The sequence below is a fragment of the Corvus cornix genome, chromosome 24, assembly GCF_000738735.6.
Source record: "Corvus cornix cornix isolate S_Up_H32 chromosome 24, ASM73873v5, whole genome shotgun sequence".
Classification (NCBI taxonomy): Eukaryota; Metazoa; Chordata; class Aves; order Passeriformes; family Corvidae; genus Corvus; species Corvus cornix.
Genome location: NC_046353.1, coordinates 1,245,357 through 1,264,916, shown reverse-complemented (window position 1 = coordinate 1,264,916; position 19,560 = coordinate 1,245,357). Strand labels below are relative to the sequence as shown.

At 54.4% G+C, this 19,560-nt stretch overlaps 1 protein-coding gene across 1 annotated transcript; it reads left to right on the top strand.

Moving 5' to 3' along the window:
- Positions 1-10,593: 10,593 nt before the first annotated feature.
- Positions 10,594-18,222, top strand: ANKK1 (ankyrin repeat and kinase domain containing 1). Its single transcript, XM_010403807.3, has 8 exons — positions 10,594-11,186; positions 12,986-13,280; positions 13,650-13,801; positions 14,517-14,566; positions 14,651-14,806; positions 15,030-15,148; positions 16,016-16,061; positions 16,385-18,222. Exons 1-8 carry the CDS (start codon positions 10,999-11,001, stop codon positions 17,719-17,721), a joined length of 2,343 nt encoding a protein of 780 aa, XP_010402109.2. The 5' UTR covers positions 10,594-10,998; the 3' UTR covers positions 17,722-18,222.
- Positions 18,223-19,560: the final 1,338 nt, after the last annotated feature.

Sequence of the window (19,560 nt, the reverse complement as noted above, 5' to 3'; positions counted from 1 at the left end):
CCACATCTCCATGCCCTCCTGGGGAAGCTGCAGAGAGCCAGGAGGTCGTCCCTGAGCCTCCTTTTCTCCAAACTGGACAATCCCAGAGCCCTGAGCCTCGCAGGAGGCGCTTCCAGCCCTGCCCCAGCTCTGTTCCCCTCCTCTGGGTGCACCCAAGCCCCTCCACATCCTCACCCAGCCCTCCAGGGACTCTTTTAACTCTTCCCCCAGGGCTGCACAAGCACCCTCTCGTTTTCATAGTCACATTTTCCACCTTTTGGATGGGAAATCCACCTGAACACACTCTGCTCTTTTGTTAAAAACCGATTGATTCCAATTGGCACAGGGATTTTTTCCTGGGTCAGGTTATTGGTTGGTGTCTGGCCTAAGCTCTTATAAAGTAACCCAATCCTCTGCCTCTCAGAGCAAGCAGCAAATGCCCATTGCTGGGAGGCAGCAGAGGCTCCTCAGGGAGCTGCTTCCAGCTGGGATATTCTTTATTGGGATGGCTCAGGAGCTGCTCCATGAGATGCAGGAAAAATTCCCCATCTTTATCCTGCTGGCAGCTGGACTGTTGGATTTGTCTGGTGAGTGATGGGAATGGGAATGTTCGAATCTCAAAAATTGCTGCTTTTCTGCCTCTTTTGCTCTGTTCTCGGTGTTGTGCCATCAGCCTCAGGTGTGGGATGAAGGAGCAGCTCCCTGTTTGTGCAGCCCAGGATTTGGGTGAAATGGTTTCATTTTGCGGGGTGTGAGTGGCCCCACACCAGGACATCGCTGTGCTGCTCTCCCTGAGCTCAGTCCCCAAAGAAAATACTGTCCCCTTATGGGGAAAACAAATTAAAAATCCCTTTTCCTGAGTAATTCCAAGTGGCACCGAGGATCAAGCTGGTGCTGCTGAAGCCTTGATCAGAATCCCCTTTTCCAGGCACCACAGCACTGCCACGTTGTGCTGCCTTTCCTTCGGCAGCTGTCCTGCCAGATCTTTCTGACAGCACGAAATCAGTGATGGGTTTGTGCTGCTGCTGCCCCAGCCGAGCTCCAGGGGCTGCTGTCACTCACAGCAGGGCTCCAGCCGTGGCTTTCCACCTTGCTGGGTGCCTGTGAGCGTCCCTGGGAGGGCACATGAATTAACTGGGCTGGTGGAAGCAGTGCTGTGACCCCAGGCAGGCTGTTCTCTTCAGGAAAGATCAACCTGGGAAATGGCAAAGAATTTTCCACATAATTAATAATTTTCTCATTTTTGTGAAGCTGCTAAACCTCTGCTTTGCCTTTGTCAAAAACCACAATTTAAATGCATAACACTGAGATTTTAGATTTGTGTCTTTCCTGGCAGGTGCCTAAGGAAAAATGCTTAAAGTTTTTGGGGAGGAAAATCCATTCTGGTCTGTGCCTTGGAAAGTATAATTTGGAACATCAGCCTTCTGATGTGAAGACAGAAAAAGTAAAATGTGTGGAGAAAAGAATAACCTTTAAAACAAAGGGTCTGCCTTTTTCAATGACAAAGTGTCTGTGTTGGGTTTGAGAAGTTGCTGTGTTCTGTCTGCTCTGTGCCAAAACAAACCTGCCTGGACACCCTGTATGGATCAGGAAGCTCCTGATGGGACTGGGATATTGATGGAGGGAGGGTGGTAAAGGAGAGCCAGGGGAGGGAGCTCATTCAGGTTTATTTTAATCTGGCTTTGCTGTGGAAGAGCTCCCAGCCTGTCCCTGGCCAGCCTGAGGGTTTCCCTCTCCCTGCATCTTCTACAGTGGAGATAAAGGGTTCCTCTCTGGCTGGTTCATGCTTTAGGTCCTTCATGTGATGGCGAATATGAACAGCAGAGGGTGAGGTTTGGGAAGGGTTGAGGGGTGGGAATGGGAATGGCAGTGGCAGTGCCGGAGCTCCCGTGTGGCTCTGGCTGCGGCAGTGCCTGCTCAGTTTAGCTCTCCTGAAGGGCTGCTGGAGCTGTTCAGGGCTCATTAGAGCTGGGCCAAAGGCTTGTTCTCTGTTCCTCAGGTGCCTCCAGGAGTGACCGTGGTGCCAGTGGGATGCTGGGCCTGAGCTTTGCTGGAGCAGCCCAGCCTGGGCCCCAGCACAGCCCTGTGCCCATCACTGAGGGCGACTGGGACGAGGTGACCTTGCATTTCCAGAGCCCAGGAGCTGATCCCACCAGTGGAACAACCTCTGACTCCATGTCCCACACAGGGAGAGCTGCAAACAGAACAGCTCTGCTGCCTGGGGCTGTGCCTGGGAAGCTGGGCAGGGCTGAGGCGCTGCACACAGCGGCCGTAAAACCCCAGGATGGACACACATCTCCTGGACAGCTCCGGCGTGGCTCCACACAGGGATCACAGGCCACCACAGCTCTGGCACTGCAAAGAGAACCAGAAAGTTCTCCTGGGGCTGGTCTCAGCCCTCCCAGCTCCAGCTCTGGGCTGCCCCAGCCCTTTCCCAGTGGAGGGACACACCAGGGCTCTCCCCAGGTCACAGCTCTCTCTTCCCCTCCTGTCATCAAGCAGAGGGAGGTGCCAAGTCCTACAACTTCTCTTCTGACTCCAACGCTCGATTTTCATCCTCCAAGAAGAGAAACGGCAGCATCTCCATTTCCCCCCAGAGCTGGGATTTCTCTTGGGAGAGCAGGGGAGGGCTGGCTGCCCACAGGAACACCTCCCTCTGGGAAAAGGCCCAAGGACACGAACCTTCCAGCCCAGCCTGACCCCACAGCAGGGCTGACACCTGCCCACCCGAGGAAGACTCAGAGCTTGGGTGCTGGAGTTACAACTTCTGCAATCCCACCACAGCCAGCTCCAGGGGACCTTGGCTCAGTCTATTCCACAACAACACAGGCCAGGCCCGCTCAGGCTTCCCCTCTTCTGTCTCTGCAGCAGGCAACCACAGGCAACAAAGGCAGAAATTCAACCTCAGCTGTCACAAATGGTTCTGGACACCCAGCCCAGCTGCCTGCTCCTCACACCCTCCCACCAGGCAGCGTAAATTCTTCTTCGTTCTTGATGGAGGCTCCAGCTGCTGAGGAATTCCTTCCATCTCCGTTCCAAGTTGGCACAACTGATGGACAACAGCCCCTCTCTTTGCACAGGGCTCTCAGCTGTACCAAACATGTTGCCCCAGAGACCAACAGGAGCTCTCAGGAAACGGCAGCTCTGGCTCTGCAAAGAGATGCTGCTCCTTGGGCAGTGACAGGGAGACCTGGAAAATCTCCCTCCCCTGAGAGGCCACAGCCTTCTCTTAGCTCATCCTCATCCAGCCAGTTGTGGATTTCCACATTAAAACCTTCCACAACTGCTAAAGAGCTCAAAGAAGCAACATCCCCCCTCTCTCCAGGAATGCCCACCTTTGGGAATGCAGACCTCCAGCCCTGGGATTCTGTCCCGGCAGGGCTTCAGCCTCCCGGTGCCTTTGCTCCTCCTCGTGCTGGGATGCAGCCCATGGGCCTCCCCAGCCCTGCTGGGAGAGGCCTCCACACCCCAACCACCTCATCCACAGCTCCTGGCTCTGGGTCCCGGCTCCAAGGAGCTTCTGCCCCTCCTGTACCTCAGGGAGCCTCGGCTGGGATGCTGCAGGTGAGCACAGAGCACGACTCCAGGAGAAGAAGCAAAACTGGTTCTCCCCCACTGTCCCCAGCAGCCAGCCCCGTGCCCAGCCCCTCTGGAGCACACGGCCACAGGGACCAGGCAGTTCCCCCTCCCAGCCCCACCAAGCCGGGAGCTCCTGCTCCAACCCTGCTCTCGTCCCATGCCCAGGGAAGCCATCCCAGCTCCATCACAGCACATCCTGGCCCAGGGGTGCCCAGTGAGGTCCCAGCACCCCTGGCCCAGGCTCTGGTGCAGCAGTTCAGGATGTCCCTCGATGCAGCTGCCAGGAACCTTGGCACAGTCAGAGGTGACCCCCTGACCCTGCTGCCCTCGTCCCCACTCTTGTCCTTTGTGTTGAAGAGCACTGATGGCATGATCTGCCTGCAGCCCATGCAGGACTCCCCTCTCCCCACAGAATTCCCAAATGCCAGTGTTGGGGGGCTGGTTTCCATCCAGCAAATCCTGGCAGCATCCAATTCTTCAGCGCTGGAGCTTGCAAACCTACAGCACCTGAGCCCTTCCAGCCTGGTTCTGGTCAGGCCTGTGTTTGTCCTGCTGCCCAGTGACAGAGCACACTCACAGGTGCTGCCCTCTCCTCAGGGTGACCACAGAGTGGCCCACCTGGCTACAAATGTGGGGACAACTGGGAGCAGCCAGGATATCCCAGTGAAAACCAGTTCTTCTTATCCCAGTGGGAAGTCTGTGGGACCTGAAACTGCTCTGTCCACTGTGTCCAAGCAAGAAGCAGAGAGAGCAAAAGTAACTTCAGAGCCAGTGCCAGTTGATCCTAATCCTACAGCCCTCAGGGGCTTGTCCCCAGCTGTCACCTCAGCCCCAGGTCATGTGCTGGACCCACGGATGAGCCCCACAGCGCAGACCATGCCCAGGCTGCCCGAGGAGATGCAGATTCCTGCTCCCCATCCCCAGCAGGCCACAGGCATTGCTTTGCTTCCCCTGTCAGCAGAGCCTGGCACCTCCCCGCTGCCACCAGAGCTGGTGTCCACTCAGAGCCCCCAGTCTTCCCCCAAAGTGGTTTTCACCACTGGAAGGCCACAATCTTCATCTGCAGCTCCTTTCCTGCCAGCAAAGGGACTCCGCGGTTCCCCAGAGCCTGCGAGCAGCACCAGGGCTGCAGGGCAGGGCCAGCACGGACAGGGAGGCTCCGTGCCCACCCCCAGCTCTGCCCATGCCCCCTGCACGGGGTGTTTGACCCCCAGTCCCCCGCCCAGGGCATTTCCCAGCACCAAAACCCTGCAGTCCAGGCCACAAAGGCTCCCAGGCACCAAGGTGCTGCCATCGCCAGTTGTTCCCAGCACGTCCTCAGCTTCCTCCGTGCTTCCAGCTGGGAATGAGCGCAGCGATTCCAGAGAGGGCAGCAGCACAGCTCGGTCTGGAGTCCCTGTGCCTGCCACAGCACCTCAAACCCCCATCACTGCTGGAAAACCTGGTCTCACTCAACGTTTGGAGTTGGAACTCACCTCCACTGTGCCTCAGCCCTTTATAACCACACAGAGACCAACACTGGCACCAGAGCAGACTCTGCTTTCCACAGAGGTCCAAAGGAAAACGCCAATTTCTGGGAGAGTTTTGGCTGTGGTGAGCCATGCAGGGATGTCTGCCAGTTCTTCTGCACCTTCCCCAGCTCCTGCTGGGCTGTTCTCACAGACCAGCACGGGACAAAGCACCAGGCCAGCTGAAACCAGCACCAGTGCAGGAGAAAGAGGAGCTGGTAAATCCCTGGGAACCAGCATGTCTCCATCAGCCGTGTTCAACACAAGGACACCACAGCCCCCCTCAGCAGCCCCGGGGAACAACTCCAGCCTGGCTTTAACTCCAGCCCAACCATCTGTGTCCACAGGCTCTGTTACTGCCCTGCAGGGACATCCCAAACCCACACAGGGCACGGCCCAGGCTGCAGCAGCAGCAGCAGCAGGGACTCCTCTCCCTGCAGCCGAGGGTGACGGAGTCGCTGCTTCGCTCGAAGGCAAAGAGCGGCTTCACCTGCCAACCCCAGCCCTGCAGCCTGCCCCAGACGGGGTGCTCAGCTCCTCAGGGGTGCTCTCTGCAGCGCTGGGGAAGGGTGAGGGGGCAGCAAGAGGAGAGGCAGTGCCCAGCAGGCAGCTGCCCACTCAGGCAACCGTGTCTGCTGCACACCCAGCATCACCCAGACTCCCCCTGGAGGAGGTGTCCCACCCTCTGGAGGAGGTGTCCCACCCTTTGGAGGACGTGTCCCACCCTCTGGAGGAGCTATCCCACCCTCTGGAGGAGGTGTCCCCCCCTCTGGAGGAGCTATCCCACCCTCTGGAGGAGGTGTCCCCCCCTCTGGAGGAGGTGTCCCCCTCTCTGGAGGAGCTATCCCACCCTCTGGAGGAGGTGTCCCCCTCTCTGGAGGAGCTATCCCACCCTTTGGAGGAGGTGTCCCCCTCTCTGGAGGAGCTATCCCACCCTTTGGAGGAGGTGTCCCACCTTCTGGAGGAGGTGTCCCCCCCTCTGGAGGAGCTATCCCACCCTTTGGAGGAGGTGTCCCCCTCTCTGGAGGAGGTGTCCCCCCCTCTGGAGGAGGTGTCCCCCTCTCTGGAGGAGCTATCCCACCCTCTGGAGGAGGTGTCCCCCCCTCTGGAGGACGCTGCCATGGAACAGGACTCTGCCCACTCCAGCCCTGGCACTGCTGCCGGGCCCCCCACACCGAGAGCAGTTTCTGTCCCTGCTAATAGGCTCGTTAATCAGGGCACTCATCAGCCCGCTGTCAATGACCCTGAGCTGCTCCCAGCCAGGGACCTCATCCAGGTCCCTCCGGCCCCAGAGAGCCCCTCGAATTCCCCTGGGAGCCTGGCAGCTCTGACACTCCCGGGGGATCCCTGGCTGGATGCTGCGGGCACTGACTCAGCCCAGGAGCTGCTGCTGAGCACGGAGGGGGCAGAGGAGGGGGGCACGACGAGGGAAGTGACAGACGGAGCAGCTGAAGGCTTGGGGACAGCGGTGACACTGGAGCCTGGAGCGCTGGGGAGCGACTCACACCAGAGGAGGGGGCTGCACTCGGATGTCACCGTGCTGGATGGGCAAGTACCCCTGGCTCCCTGCTTTGGGTGTTGCTGCTGCAGCCTGGATGGGTTTCATTTTATTCCCTTTTTCTCCTTTTCCCCCCTTTTCCCTTTTTCCCCAGCCTTGCCATCGTGAGTGACTCCTGCGGCTCCGGGAACCACTCGGTGCAGCTGAGCCTGAGCCCTGCAGGGGCCACAGCCCCCGAGATCCCTGGATCAGAGACTTCCCAGGACACCTTCCTGGCTCTGGTGGCCCTGCAGAGCAACAGCAGCCAGGCCCTGCTCCAGATCCACTCGTGCTGCGTGACCCCCTCCGCCAGCCCCGGGGCTGCGGGTGCCCAGTGCTGCCTCTTCCACAGGTGGGAATGGGAAAGATCTGCCTTCATTTAGGATTTATGAGAATACACCATCCTGCTCCCCCCAGGGGCTGTCACAGGTGTGCAGCATCCCCTTCCTGCTGGGGAGGCACATCCCAGGACAGAGCAGTGCAGGGATGCTTCTCCACGTCCCCATTGCTCCACCAGCATCTCTTCTGTCTGCTCGAGGCCAGGGGAACGGGAGGATCCATTAACCGGGGTTTGTAAACCCACTGGGGTGTGAAGGGGTCGATTGGCACACCACAGCAAAACCAATGTCCCAGAAACAACTCTGCTGCTCTCGGGCTCCTGAGCAGGGCGGGCACAGCTGGGAATGCCAATATTTGGGGGATTTTCCTGTATCTCGGATGTAGACGCAGGGGTGTGGTGTGGAGTTTGTGCAGAGCTGTGCCAGCAGATCCTGCTTTAGTCAGGGAGAGCTGGGATTTGGAGCTGTTTGCCTTTTGTTCCTGCCAGGCTGCCCTGGGAATGCAGACATGTCCAGCTGCTGCAGGGCAGCGGCTCCAGAGCCGCCAGCTTCTCCATCCAGCTGTTCCAGATGCTGAACCACTCCGTGGCCTACCTGCACTGCGAGCTGAGGGTCTGCCTGCCAGGCCAGCCGGGATGTGAGCAGGTACTGTGGGGTGGATCTGTTCCCACAGCACCAAGGAGGGATTTGGTGCTCCCAGAGTCTCCACACCAAGGTCACCCCATGGCCACCCAGTCCTTGGTTAAAGTCTGGGGCAGCAGTTCATGGTGTGGAGTGGTGGCAATAGTTGGTAATCGCTAAGAAAAGGAGATCAGAGAATAAAGATTTACATTTGTGCAGGTCCAAGGATTGCAATGACAGCAGAGGTGCCTGAGGATGCCTGGGGGCTGTGCCCGGGCCCTGGGCCAGGATGTTCTGTTCAGGACACTTCCAGGTGTTTTCCATGTCTTTCCCAGGACTGCTTGGAAAGTGTGGAGCCCCTTCCCCAGCCCAGTGACAGGACCAGCTATGGAAACCTGCACAACCTGGTCTCCCTCGGGCCCGTTTGGAGGATGAACAACAGGTTTCTGTATAAACCAGTGGAAGGTGGGGCTCTCCTGGTTCTATTTCTCTGTCTCTTCCAGAAGTTTTTGCTCAGCTTTTCCTGCTGCAGGAAAACAGCATCTTTTTAACAACTTTCTTGGTTAGATTGTATCCCAACAACTCCTCAGCTTTGCTTTGACCTTCCTAAATCCCAAATATTGTGGTTAATCAGTGTTACATCCCACAGAGTTTCAGCCAGGAGACACAGCCAGATGCATCCTGTGAAGGAACTGAAGCTTTAGGGGGAGGAAAGAGGAGAAAAATGAGGCAGAATGTTCTCTATCTGTAAGGAACTGCAGCATTTTGGTGCAGAATGAGGTTGGCCATAGGTCAGGAGTGTTCACAGGTGAAATACAGCAGCTGGTTAATGTTAATTAGATGTTTATAGCTATTAGAAAAGAGTGACACTGAACTGGTACAACACAAGAGACTTCTCAAAACCCACTGGCACCATCCCTAACTCCTTGTGTCTTGTTTGTGCAAAGAACATTTTTCACTGCTCGATTCCCTCTCTCTGTGTCCAGGTGCTGGTCCTGCCATGCTGCTGCCCATCCTGCTGGGATCCCTCACTGGCTTTGCAGTCCTGGGCAGTGCTTTCATGGGCCTGTGGCTGCACCACCGGCAGAAAGCCAAGCCCAGCCGTTATCCCCCGTTCGGAGAATTCCATGGGCTGTGATCCCGAGCAGCTGAACTGCTCCTGCAGCTCCCCCAGCCGTCAGAGAAGCAGCTGAATTTGCTTTGCTTCTGTAGAGCTTCTGCTGAGCCAGGGGGCAGGAGATGCCACCTCTGCTCCGAGCCTGCTTCTCCTTCCTTCCTTTCCTTCTGCATCAGCGACTCCACAAACTGCAGGGTAGAGAAGGAATCGTTGTAGTGCTCCAGCTGCCAGGGAGAGCAGAGCTGGAAGCCCAGCACAGGCTGGGCACAGAAATGGGGAAGCAGAGAGGAGATCAGGGGCAGAAGAACCCAGTGAAATAAAGCACTGGAGCCTGCCACCAGGGAGAAATGGTAGGAAAAATGATGGAATCGGGAGTGTGGACAGGACCCAAGAGCTCCAGAGATGTGTTCCCTCGGCTTTACAGCTTTCCTCACCTTGGAGGAGCCAAGTCCCTTCCTCCTTTCCCTTTAGTCCTCTTGTTTTCTCCAACAAGTTCCCACAAATGGTCGGAGAACTCCAGTACCAGATGGAATCTGCTGGAATGCACTGGGGAGAGGCATCCATAGGATGGGGGATACAAACAAGGCTTTCCTGGGAGTGCGCTGGGGTTTAGGGGCTGGCTGTGGGAGGGCAGCCAGGGCGGTGCTGTGGAGAGCCCCCAATGGGCTCCAGCCCCACTTCCCTCTGTCCCAGAGGAACTGGGGCTGCTCCATCCTGTCCAGGACGTCCTGCAGCAGCTGCTGGTGGAGAGGAATGGAGCGACCTCGTGGGGTGTGGAAGGAGCTGCGACACAGAGAGAGTGGGCGAGGAAAGGCACCTCTGGCAGGGATCTCCCTGTGTGTGCTGGGAATGACCAGCAGGACTCCTCAGCTGCTGTTCCTGCTGTCAGAGCCGGAACATCCCCGAGCTGTTGGCCCAGAAATGCACCTGCAAGGTGTGGGGAGGGACAGAAGCAGCTGCTGCCCCTCTGCAGCCATGGACTGAGCATGTTCCCCCAGTGCCTCCCCGCCTCCTGAACTCTCTGTAATAAAACCTGAGCATCGCAGTGTTTGTCTTGTCCGTGCCTCAACCTGAGGGAATGCTGTGCTTGTCCTCAGCTCCAAAACAGTGTTTGGCAGGTGGGCGTGGAGGGGAGCAGGGCATCACTGCTGGTGGGCAGCTCCCAGGGAGTGCCAGGGCATTGGCAACAATCAGGTTCTAATGGGTTTTTTTTCTCCCTAAAAGGCTGCAGAGCCTGGCTGGCTTTTTTCCCTTTTCTTTTCCTTCTTTCCTTAAAAGAAGGGAGTCCACTGCTGGGGCACCTCGTGTCAGTGTAACAGAAGTAACTCACATTTCCACCTGGGTCAGGCTTCCTCCAAGGTTTTCTTCAAGGTTCTACTGCAGAACTAAAAATCCCAAGTCAAGGTTACTGGCAGTGAGACAATTACCCTGCAGCAGTGCTAATTATTATTTGTATTGCAGTAGCACTGAGGAAAGCAGCACCACCTCGTTTTTGACAGAGTTACCTCCAGAGAGAGCTGAGGCATTAAAGACACAAATTCACAAGACCCAGACAAGTGTCTTTAAAGCCTTTTACAGCTGAAGGTGTGCGTGCTGCTCCTGGTGCTCACACGGGGAGGGTTGAACTGCTCTGACCAGCCTTAGTTCCTCCAAACACCCTTTTCCAGGGATTTGACAGCAGATTTTATTGTATCCCTGAGGGGACTGCTCTGGTTTACCACATTTCTGGTATTTCTGCTGAGGTATTTTCTCAGGCTCATGCACTCATGTGCTAGTTCTGGTTGTTTGGGGTTTTTCTCTGTTCTTTATCTTTCTAGAGTGTTTTCTACCTCTCCATCCAGCTACTTCTGGGGTTTTATTTTTTTCCTCTGTTCATCTTTCTAGAATGTTTTCCACCTCTCTCATGTACAGTTTTGCACAGGATCCTCGTGCATTTCTCTGTTCCCTTCAAGCATCACCCAGCCCCACTTCCCCACCTCCTCTTCCCCCAGGCTGTTCGGATGCCTCAGGTGAGGAATCCCATCCTCAGCAACCACTAAAGGGTTGTTGTTTGCACCATTTTCCACCTGGAATTCTTTGAGGATTTGCCCACCCAGCGCTGGAGAGGAGAGAGCAGAGCCACATTCCCAGGCTGGAATTAATGCAGCTCCTGTGTGAACTGAACGCGGCAACACTGAGGATCCACCTCTTGGCAGCAGCTGACAGGGCTCCCCTCAGGTGAATCCCCACCTTCCCGGGCAGGGCAGGGCAGCCTGAGCTCCTCTGTGCCTCCTGCCAGCAGCCAGGCAGGAGGAGCAGCCGGGCTGTGCCTGCTGTGCCATGAGTGCGGAGCGGGGCCGGCAGCTGGGCAGCCTGACCGTGTTCAACAAGGAGGATTTCGAGGATGACTGGGTCCGAGTGGCCAGCGGAGGCTTTGGCCACGTGTACCAGGTGAAGCACAGGAGGTGGAGGACGGTCTATGCAGTGAAGTGCTCCCCGTACCTGCTGCAGGACTCCAGCACGGACAGGTAACCCTGCTCTGCTCTGCTCCGCTCCTCACTGGCCATCCCAGCTGGATGGACTTGGGGTTAAAACTCAGGGAAAGTCAAGGGTTTGGCACCCAAAGGGAGTGGGAAAAGGGTGTGGAGTGCTGCCTTTCCCTGTCTCATGTGTGGATGCGCAAAGGGACACAAGGAACAAGGGCTGACATCTGGGGCTGAGGGCAGCATCTCAAACATGCAAAAAGCAGCCTGGTGACTTACTTGCAGCTTTCACTGCCCATTGGGGCTGATGTGTATCAATCACACTGAATTAATCACCCAAATCACCAGGTTTAGAGATGAGGGGCAGAGGATTTACAGCTGGTTTTACTGCCCTGCTCCCGTAGCCTCCAGACATCTCTTTCCTCTCCATGGAGCACCTGCTCCTCTCGACTTCTTGCTCTGTCTCTCACCTTGCAGAGACCCTTCTGGTGCCCACCTTGGGTCTGGAGATGGAGCAGGGCCAGGTAATCACAACCACTGCTGATAAAACATCCAATACAGCCAGAGCTGATGGAGAAACAACTGCATTGATGAAGTTATTTAATTTAAAATTTCGCTCCATTCAACTTGGAAGGATCCTGCCTGGGTAAAAATCTCACACTTGTGTGATTTCTTGTTACTGATAACAACTGAGCTCAGGCTGAGCAGTGACTGTCCTCAGTTTGCTCTGCAGATATTATATTTGCATTTTGTTCTTGTTTGGGGGAGGAAAAAAAAGAGTCAAATTAATCAGTTTTACTTCTATGTCTTATCAATTGTAGTAAAATACCTGAGATTCCTCAGCCCACGGGGAGGTCTCACTGTGAGGAGCCTGCCAGAGGAAGTCTGGCAGAAGATTTTGCTTGGCTGAACCATTTTAGATCAATTAATGGCCTGGCCTAATTGTTGGCAGCTCAGCTCCGTTCCCAGGGTGTGCTTTTTAAAGGCACTCCTGGCACTTTGCTGCTTGGCTGCTTCCGGAACGCTCCAGGCACCCCAAACTCGTTCAGCAGGTCGGGAAGGGTGAAACTTTGGAGAACCAGTTTGCCAGAGCTGGCAGCGAGGAGCAGACGTGCCTGGGTTCCCCCTGGGAGCAGAGTCACAGTGCCCAGGGACAGAGGGCTGCAGGCACAGGTGGAGCTGCAGGAATGGCCAAGGCATGACACGGGGCTGTGCCTGCTCCTGGCATCCTGCTGCCAGGGGAACATCGGGAATTTCATGGACTCACAGAGTGGTTTGGGTTGGGAGGGATCTTAAAGCTCATCCAGTGCCACCCCCTGCCATGGGCAGGGCCACCTTGCACTGTCCCAGGCTGCTCCAGCCTGGCCTTGGGCACTGCCAGGGATGGAGCAGCCTCTGGGAATTCCACCCCAGCCCCTCACCACATTCACAGGGAAGGATTCTTCCCCAGTATCCCAGCTGCCCCTGCCCTCTGGCAGTTTAAAACCATTTCACCAGAGTGTGACAAGCACAGGCTCTCTGTGGTCACTGGAGGCCTGCTAAGGACCGAAATAAGTGCAAGTTTTTCATCTCTTTCCTTGTGGTGGCTGATTTTGCCCAAATAAACCTCAGCTCATTTTGGGAAGTCACAAGACCTTCTATGTCAGATTTTAGTCTGCAGAGGATCACTGTGTGGCACCATTATCATCAGCTCAAGGGGAAATTGGGATGAACGTTTTTGGGGTAGGCAGTGCTCAGAAAGGCTGGGTATCACTGAGTTACTACAGAGTTACTGAGCCTGTGAATCAACTGATAAAATTTCTTGCTTCCACTGTATTTTTTGGGTTTTGTTTTCGTTTTTCCAGGACCAGCATGAACTGTCTAATGGAGGAGGCAAGCAAGATGGAGAAAATCAAATTCCAGCACATCGTCACCATCTACGGGGTGTGCAACAGCCCTCTGGGGATAGTGATGGAATATATGGCCAGGGGGTCCTTGGAGAGGATCCTTCCCACTCACAGAATGTCCTGGCAGCTGAAATTCCGGGTGATCCATGAGATGGGCTTGGCCATGAATTTCCTGCACAGCATGAGCCCTCCTCTGCTGCACTTGGATCTGAAGCCAGGGAACGTCCTCCTGGATGGGAATATGCACGTCAAGGTATGGCCTTAGTGCTGGGTTCGTTATTTCTCAAATAAGGGAGAGGTTCTTTTTGCCAAACGAGTATCCCAGTAAATCAGGTTCTTCAGGAACATTCCGTGAAAGATTGACCTGTGGGGCTTTTAAGAAGTAGCTGGTGTACAAATTACATGGTGTTCTCAAGATCATACAGGGAATCTGGGCCAGCACTGGGAATTTAAGGCTCCAACTGGACTCAGTGGCTGCAAATTGTCAGGGTTTTGTCAGGTTCCAGCTGCTGGGCACCTTCTCCTGTCCCTGACCCCAAAGGATGGGAGGATGTCCAGGTGACAGGAGGAGGGACGAGTGTGAGCACACATTTTGGGGCACTTTCACTGTTTCTGCTTGCAGATCTCGGACTTTGGGCTGTCCAAGTGGATGGAGCAATCCAGCAGGATGCAGTACATCGAGAGCTCAGCTCTGAGGGGCACTCTGAGCTACATCCCCCCCGAAATGTTCCTGCAGAACAGCAAACCCCCGGGGATCAAGTACGATGTGTACAGGTGAGGGCTGCCACGGGGCGCCCAGGGGTGTCCCCAGGCTCTTACACACAGCCAGGGGAGCTGCAGCACTGCCAGGTGCCATCACACCCTGTTTTGTTGCTGTGAGTTCTTATAAAAATGACTGAGATCAGAGCCCAGAACAGCCAGTGCTGCTCTTTCATCCCAGTCACTGCTGAGATTCATTCTGGGTTTCAAACAACCTCAATACTGGCTTATCAGCCTCAGTGTTCAGCTTCATTTTGGTCAGGAATGGGCAGAGAAATTTCAACTTGGCTTTTTTCCTTTTGGGCAAAGAGCTTTGCAGCACATTCACAGGAGCTCCATGTCTGTGTCTGGAAAGCCCTCAGCTCCCTGGCCTCTACGGCACAGAGTGATCCAAGGCAAGAGGGAAAGGGAGATTTGCATGGCCACAGGAACTTGCAGTTCCCAGGGCTCTAAACCCCAATGTGAATAAAGTGGAAAAAAGGCACTGAGAGCCTGACTTTGACAGGAAAGGCTCCAAGTCACTCATTCACTGCACAGACCCTTTGGAGTGTGATGGCCCCACTCTTAAGAGAGACATATGAGGCAGAATCATAAGGCCTGATTTTTTTGGCCTGGGGGTTGAAATCCTTCCCTCCTGAAGAACTTCCTTGCTGGTTTTCCCGTTTCTCAAGAAGTAGAAGCAGTAAGTGCATTTAATGCCCAAGTGCTCACGGTCTCTGCTCTCCTGCAGCTTCGGGATCGTCATCTGGGAGGTCCTTATGCAGAAGAAACCTTACGCAGGTAAACACGAGCCCTGCACCCCTGGAATGTTTATTCCAGCCGTTTTCCCTGGGAGAACACCCAGAGTGTGCTGGTTTCTTCCAGGGGCCAACATGATGGCCATCATAGTGAAGGTGGCAGCGGGCAAGAGGCCGGGGCTGGAGCTCGTCAGGGATGATTGGCCCGGGGAGTGCCACCAGATGGTCGACCTGATGAAGAGGTGCTGGGACCAAGACCCCAAGCAGAGGCCAAGCTTTGCAGGTGGGACTGGGATGTGGATTAGCCAAGGGTCAGCGCCATGGCTTGACAAGCAGGGGATAAGTTTATGTGTAGTTTTCCCGGCTACATCTCCAAGATTTAACAGCTTGGTGCCCTTTTGCTGTCACACATCCCCTTCATCCCTTTTCCCTTCCTTGTCACGTGGGTCCTGCCTGGCTCTGGACCCCGGGGCAGCCTGCACAGCTGAACTGCTCTGCCCTGGCAGATATCCCTGTGGAGACAGACGTGCTGCTGGCACTGATCCAGAGCCTGGTGCTGGACCCGGAGAACGAGCGCCTTGTCAGGAAGATGTCCCACAAACCGGCCATCTCCAGGAGCCAGCAGGTCAGGAGAACCCCCAGCACCCCTCAGGAAGTTCCACTGAGTCTTCTCCTTGTTCTTACCAGATCCTGAGCCTGTTTCCCCTCTCAGAGGTGCACATCAGCACCTTTGCAGGGTGTGTCTGCACAGGTTGTGCCTCTGTAATTCATTTATGGGGATAAGACACTTGCAAATTAATTAACAAATGCACTAAATAGTCTGAGAGGAAAACCCTTTTCCAGACCTGCTCAGGTGAAGTGGGTTTATCATGGTGGCCTCAGAGACTGAAAGAAACACAAGCAAACACAGAATCACAGGGGTTCTGCTCATGGCACAGAACTGAGGATGTTCCAGTCTGAACAACTCTCACAGAAATTAAAAAAATAGTTTCAAATCCCCGTGTTTCTCTGGCTAAGAAAAAAAATCAGGCTTCTGGCTAGTCACAATGTAATCCCAGCCACTGGAGTAACTGTGCCCAGAAAACAGGGAGAAATAGGAGTTGGGAATTATTGGTATTTAGGGGGTTTTGCCAAGCTGTGCAAGCAACCAGAGGCCTGAAGAGGTGGGGGCTTGGGGGTCCCTAAACAACAAAGGAAATCATTTTGGGATGCTGCCGTGCAGTCAGGAAGCAGAATATGTGTGCATTTGGGAGCAAATGAGCATGAGGAGGAAAAGCTCATGGATATCCAGAGATCGTCTTCAGGCTCCTCCATTCCTGTTGTGTCATGATTTGCTCAGCTGAGTTTTGGGTGCAAAAATCGGATTGGATAAAAAACTCTCAAATGATGACACAAAACTGCAGAGCAGCAGCAAAGAACTTTGTGCAAACATTACAGGATGCAAATAAACACTTTGTCTTACCCTTTTTCTTTCCCCCTTTCTGAAAACAAGAGTGACAAAGAGGAGTTCACCTTCCCCCGAGACACCAGGAGTGGGGGTAAGTAGGGGACTGACTTTATAATTGAAAATTAAAGCAGGGGAAGCTACAAAAATTGTCTGTTTTTTTTGTAGGATGTGGCTCATAAGGTTCTCCACATGGGTGACATTTTGAGTTAAGGAAAATGAACTATACAGGAAATAGATACTGTGAGGGAGAGGCCAAATATCCCACTGCATGTCTGGCCTTATTTTATATTCCTTGTCTCTCAAATGACTTTATTTCATGTCATTCTATCAGGAGTCACATGCTCTCCCTCCCTTCTTGGGAGTTTTCCACTCTGTTTCACTCTTTTTTCTCCCATTTTGTGTCCCTGCCTTTAGGAAAGGATAACCAGGAGGTTCCTGTCCCACCTCCGTGCAGGGAGGCTGGGAGCCCCGAGGAGATGGTGCCCGAGGAGCTCTGCAGGGTGCACGAGAACGGCCTGACCCTGCTGCACCTCATGGTGATGCAGGGCAACGTGGGCAAGGTGCGCTTCCTGCTGAGCTGCAGGGCCAGCGTGAACAGCCCGGCGGGCTGCGGCTGCACCCCGCTGCTCATGGCCGTGCAGAGGCGGCTCCCAGAGATCTGCTCCATCCTCATCGAGCACGGGGCCGACGTCAACGCGCCCGACGAGGACGGCTGGACCCCGCTGCACTTCGCCGCCCAGCACGGCGACGACAGGACCGTGCGGCTACTGCTGGACCACCAGGCCCGCATCAACGCCCAGGAGCACGACGGCTGGACCCCGCTGCACCTGGCGGCCCAGAACAACTTCGAGAACGTGGCGCGGGTGCTGCTGTCCCGCCAGGCCGACTCCAACATGCAGGAGGTGGACGGCAAGACCGCCCTGCACGTGGCCGCCTGCTTCGGGCACGTCGGCCTGGTCAAGCTGCTGGCCAGCCAGGGAGCCGACCTGGAGAGGAAGCAGAAGAACCTCAGGACCCCGCTGCACGTGGCTGTGGAGAGGGGCAAGTTCAGGGTGGTGCATTATCTGCTGAAGAACGGGATCTCTGTCAACAGCCTGGACCAGAACCACTACAGCGCCCTGCACCTGGCCGTGGTGAGGGGCAAGTACTTGATCTGCGAGAAACTCATCAAATACGGGGCCAACGTGGAGCTGAGGACGGACAAAGGCTGGACCCCCCTGCACCTGGCCTCCTTCAAGGGGCACATTGAGATCATCCGGCTGCTGAAGGGCAGCCGCGCCCGGCTGGACGCCAAGGGCAGCATGGACTGGACCCCCCTGCACCTGGCCACGCGCTACGGGGACGAGCCGGTGGTCAGCGAGCTGCTGCGCTGCGGGGCCGACCCCAACACGGCCGAGAGGTCCCACTGGGCCCCCCTGCACTTCGCAGTGCTCAGGGGCTCCTTCCTCAGCGTCATCAACCTCCTGGAGTGCCAGGCCGACGTCAACGCCAGGAACAAGGTGGGCTGGACGCCACTGCACCTCGCCGTCCTCAAGGGCAACATGGCCATCATCAAGACCCTGCTCAAGGCAGGGGCTCTGCTGGACGTGGAGGACATCACCGGGTGCACGGCCCTGCAGCTGGCAGTGAGGCACCAGCGGGAGAACATCATCACCCTGCTCCAGGGCAAGGAGAACAAACCTGGGAACAGGACTCTGAATGATGCCAAGATTCCAAGACCCAGACTTATCCCAGGAAGGACAGATTTGTAAATTCATCAGCTCTGGAATTTACAGCTTGAGCTTTCCCACGTCAGGTGTGATGCCTTAAAGCATCTTGTCCTGTCACCTGCTGATTACAGGAAAATATTTCCCCTTTTTAAATGGAAGGTTTTAAGGATGAACACTTAAGAGAGTAAAAGAAAATGAAGTTATTTGATGACAAGTTCTTTTCCAAGCTCGTAGAACATTTTGGCTTGGTGATACTTTAGGCAGTGCTTTCCTATTGAATCCTTCCTGTGCAGGGATTTATGCACTCCCTGTTCACACAGGCAGTGCTGAAGCTGTGCACAGCACATGCCCACATCTTCCACAGGTTTTATTGCTTTTATTCCATGTTTTCCTACAGAGAAAATTGGTGTAAAGTGGTCCTGGCACAGGTGGGAATTGAATCGTGAGATTCTCACCTGCTGCTGGCACAGCAATGTGTCAGATTTCCTGACATCTCCTTTCTGTAACAAGAATCAAATAAAACAAGGAAGGAAGGAAAAATCACTGGTAGAGAGTATTGAAATGGATGCAGCACAGGGAAAAGAAATTCCAGAACAATCTCACACGAGATCTGGCTGTTTGCAGGCCAAGGTTTGAGTCGTGTCTCTCGTGGGAAATAATTCCTGGTTTCCTTCAGGAAGATGTTCCAGAGCTTGATCCCTCCTGTGAAAAACATCTTCTTGGTGGATTTGATTCCTTTGTGACAGTGAGCAGCGCTTGTGTGCAGCTCTGGCAATCCCGTTGTGGCTCCTGAGCGTTCCCAAACGTGCCTGGTGGGATGATGACCTGAGCTGGGAAGAGGCTGAAATAGAAACAAACACCCCCAGCTCTGCAGGGGAGCTGTTATTGCCTGATAACATGAGATTAAACGGGTTAAAAAGAGGGGTTAAACAGCTCAACCTCTACCAATTTAATTTTCATTTTATGTTAACTTAAAGAATTGATGTGTATTTGATTCAAACCCAGTTTTTCACGATGCTTTGACACCAAAGCTTTTAGATACCATTTAAAATAAACTGTAATAAAATGATTCATTTTTAACATTTGCCATTGGTGAAGTGAGGAGCTGGGCAGGTTATGAAGTGAAATGTTGGTGACATTTTGGGCTGCAGGGAGTGTAAAAAATGGACCTTTTTCTGCAACCACCCAAAAAAAAAGCTTGGTGTATACAGAAATTCCTCAAGAATGGAAACAGAGAGACAGCAGGAAAATACTGATTTATGATGCAGGTTTTCAAAGGGCTGGAGAAGGAAAGGGAATGTTCAGGGTGGGATTAGAGGCTGCTGTAACTGCAGTGAAGGATCTGTGTAGCTTGTGCCCATCAAATAACACGGAGTGAATTCCCATCCTCTGTGCCAGCATCTCCTCAGTTTCCTTCCTTCCTTTCCCCAGCTGTGTGGGGCATTAAAAGCCTGGCATTTCCCTGATTTACCTGCTCTTGATGCTCCCTAATTTTGCCCAAGGAGGAGAGGCCTGGCTGGAAAGAATTCTTGGGAAGCTCAGTCCTTCCTGTGCAGCTCCTTCCCTCAGCTTCAGCTGTATTGATTCAGCAAATGTCTCCCCTGCTCGGTGTCATTTGAAATATTTACCCAGAAAAAAAGCAATCCAATTGCCACATAATTCAGCAGCTCCTTTCTGTCCCCGCTGCAGCAGAAAAACAAAACTCAGCTCTTATGTCATGGAATGTTCTCTACAAGAGCTTAATTAAATTTATAATGAAAATAACAGGGGATTAAGAAGACACGAGGGAAATACATTGCTCTTGCAAAGCATTCCAGAGGTGATAGAAGCAATTTGCAGAGAAAATTACCTGTTTGCTGCTCAGTTTCTATAGAAATTAAA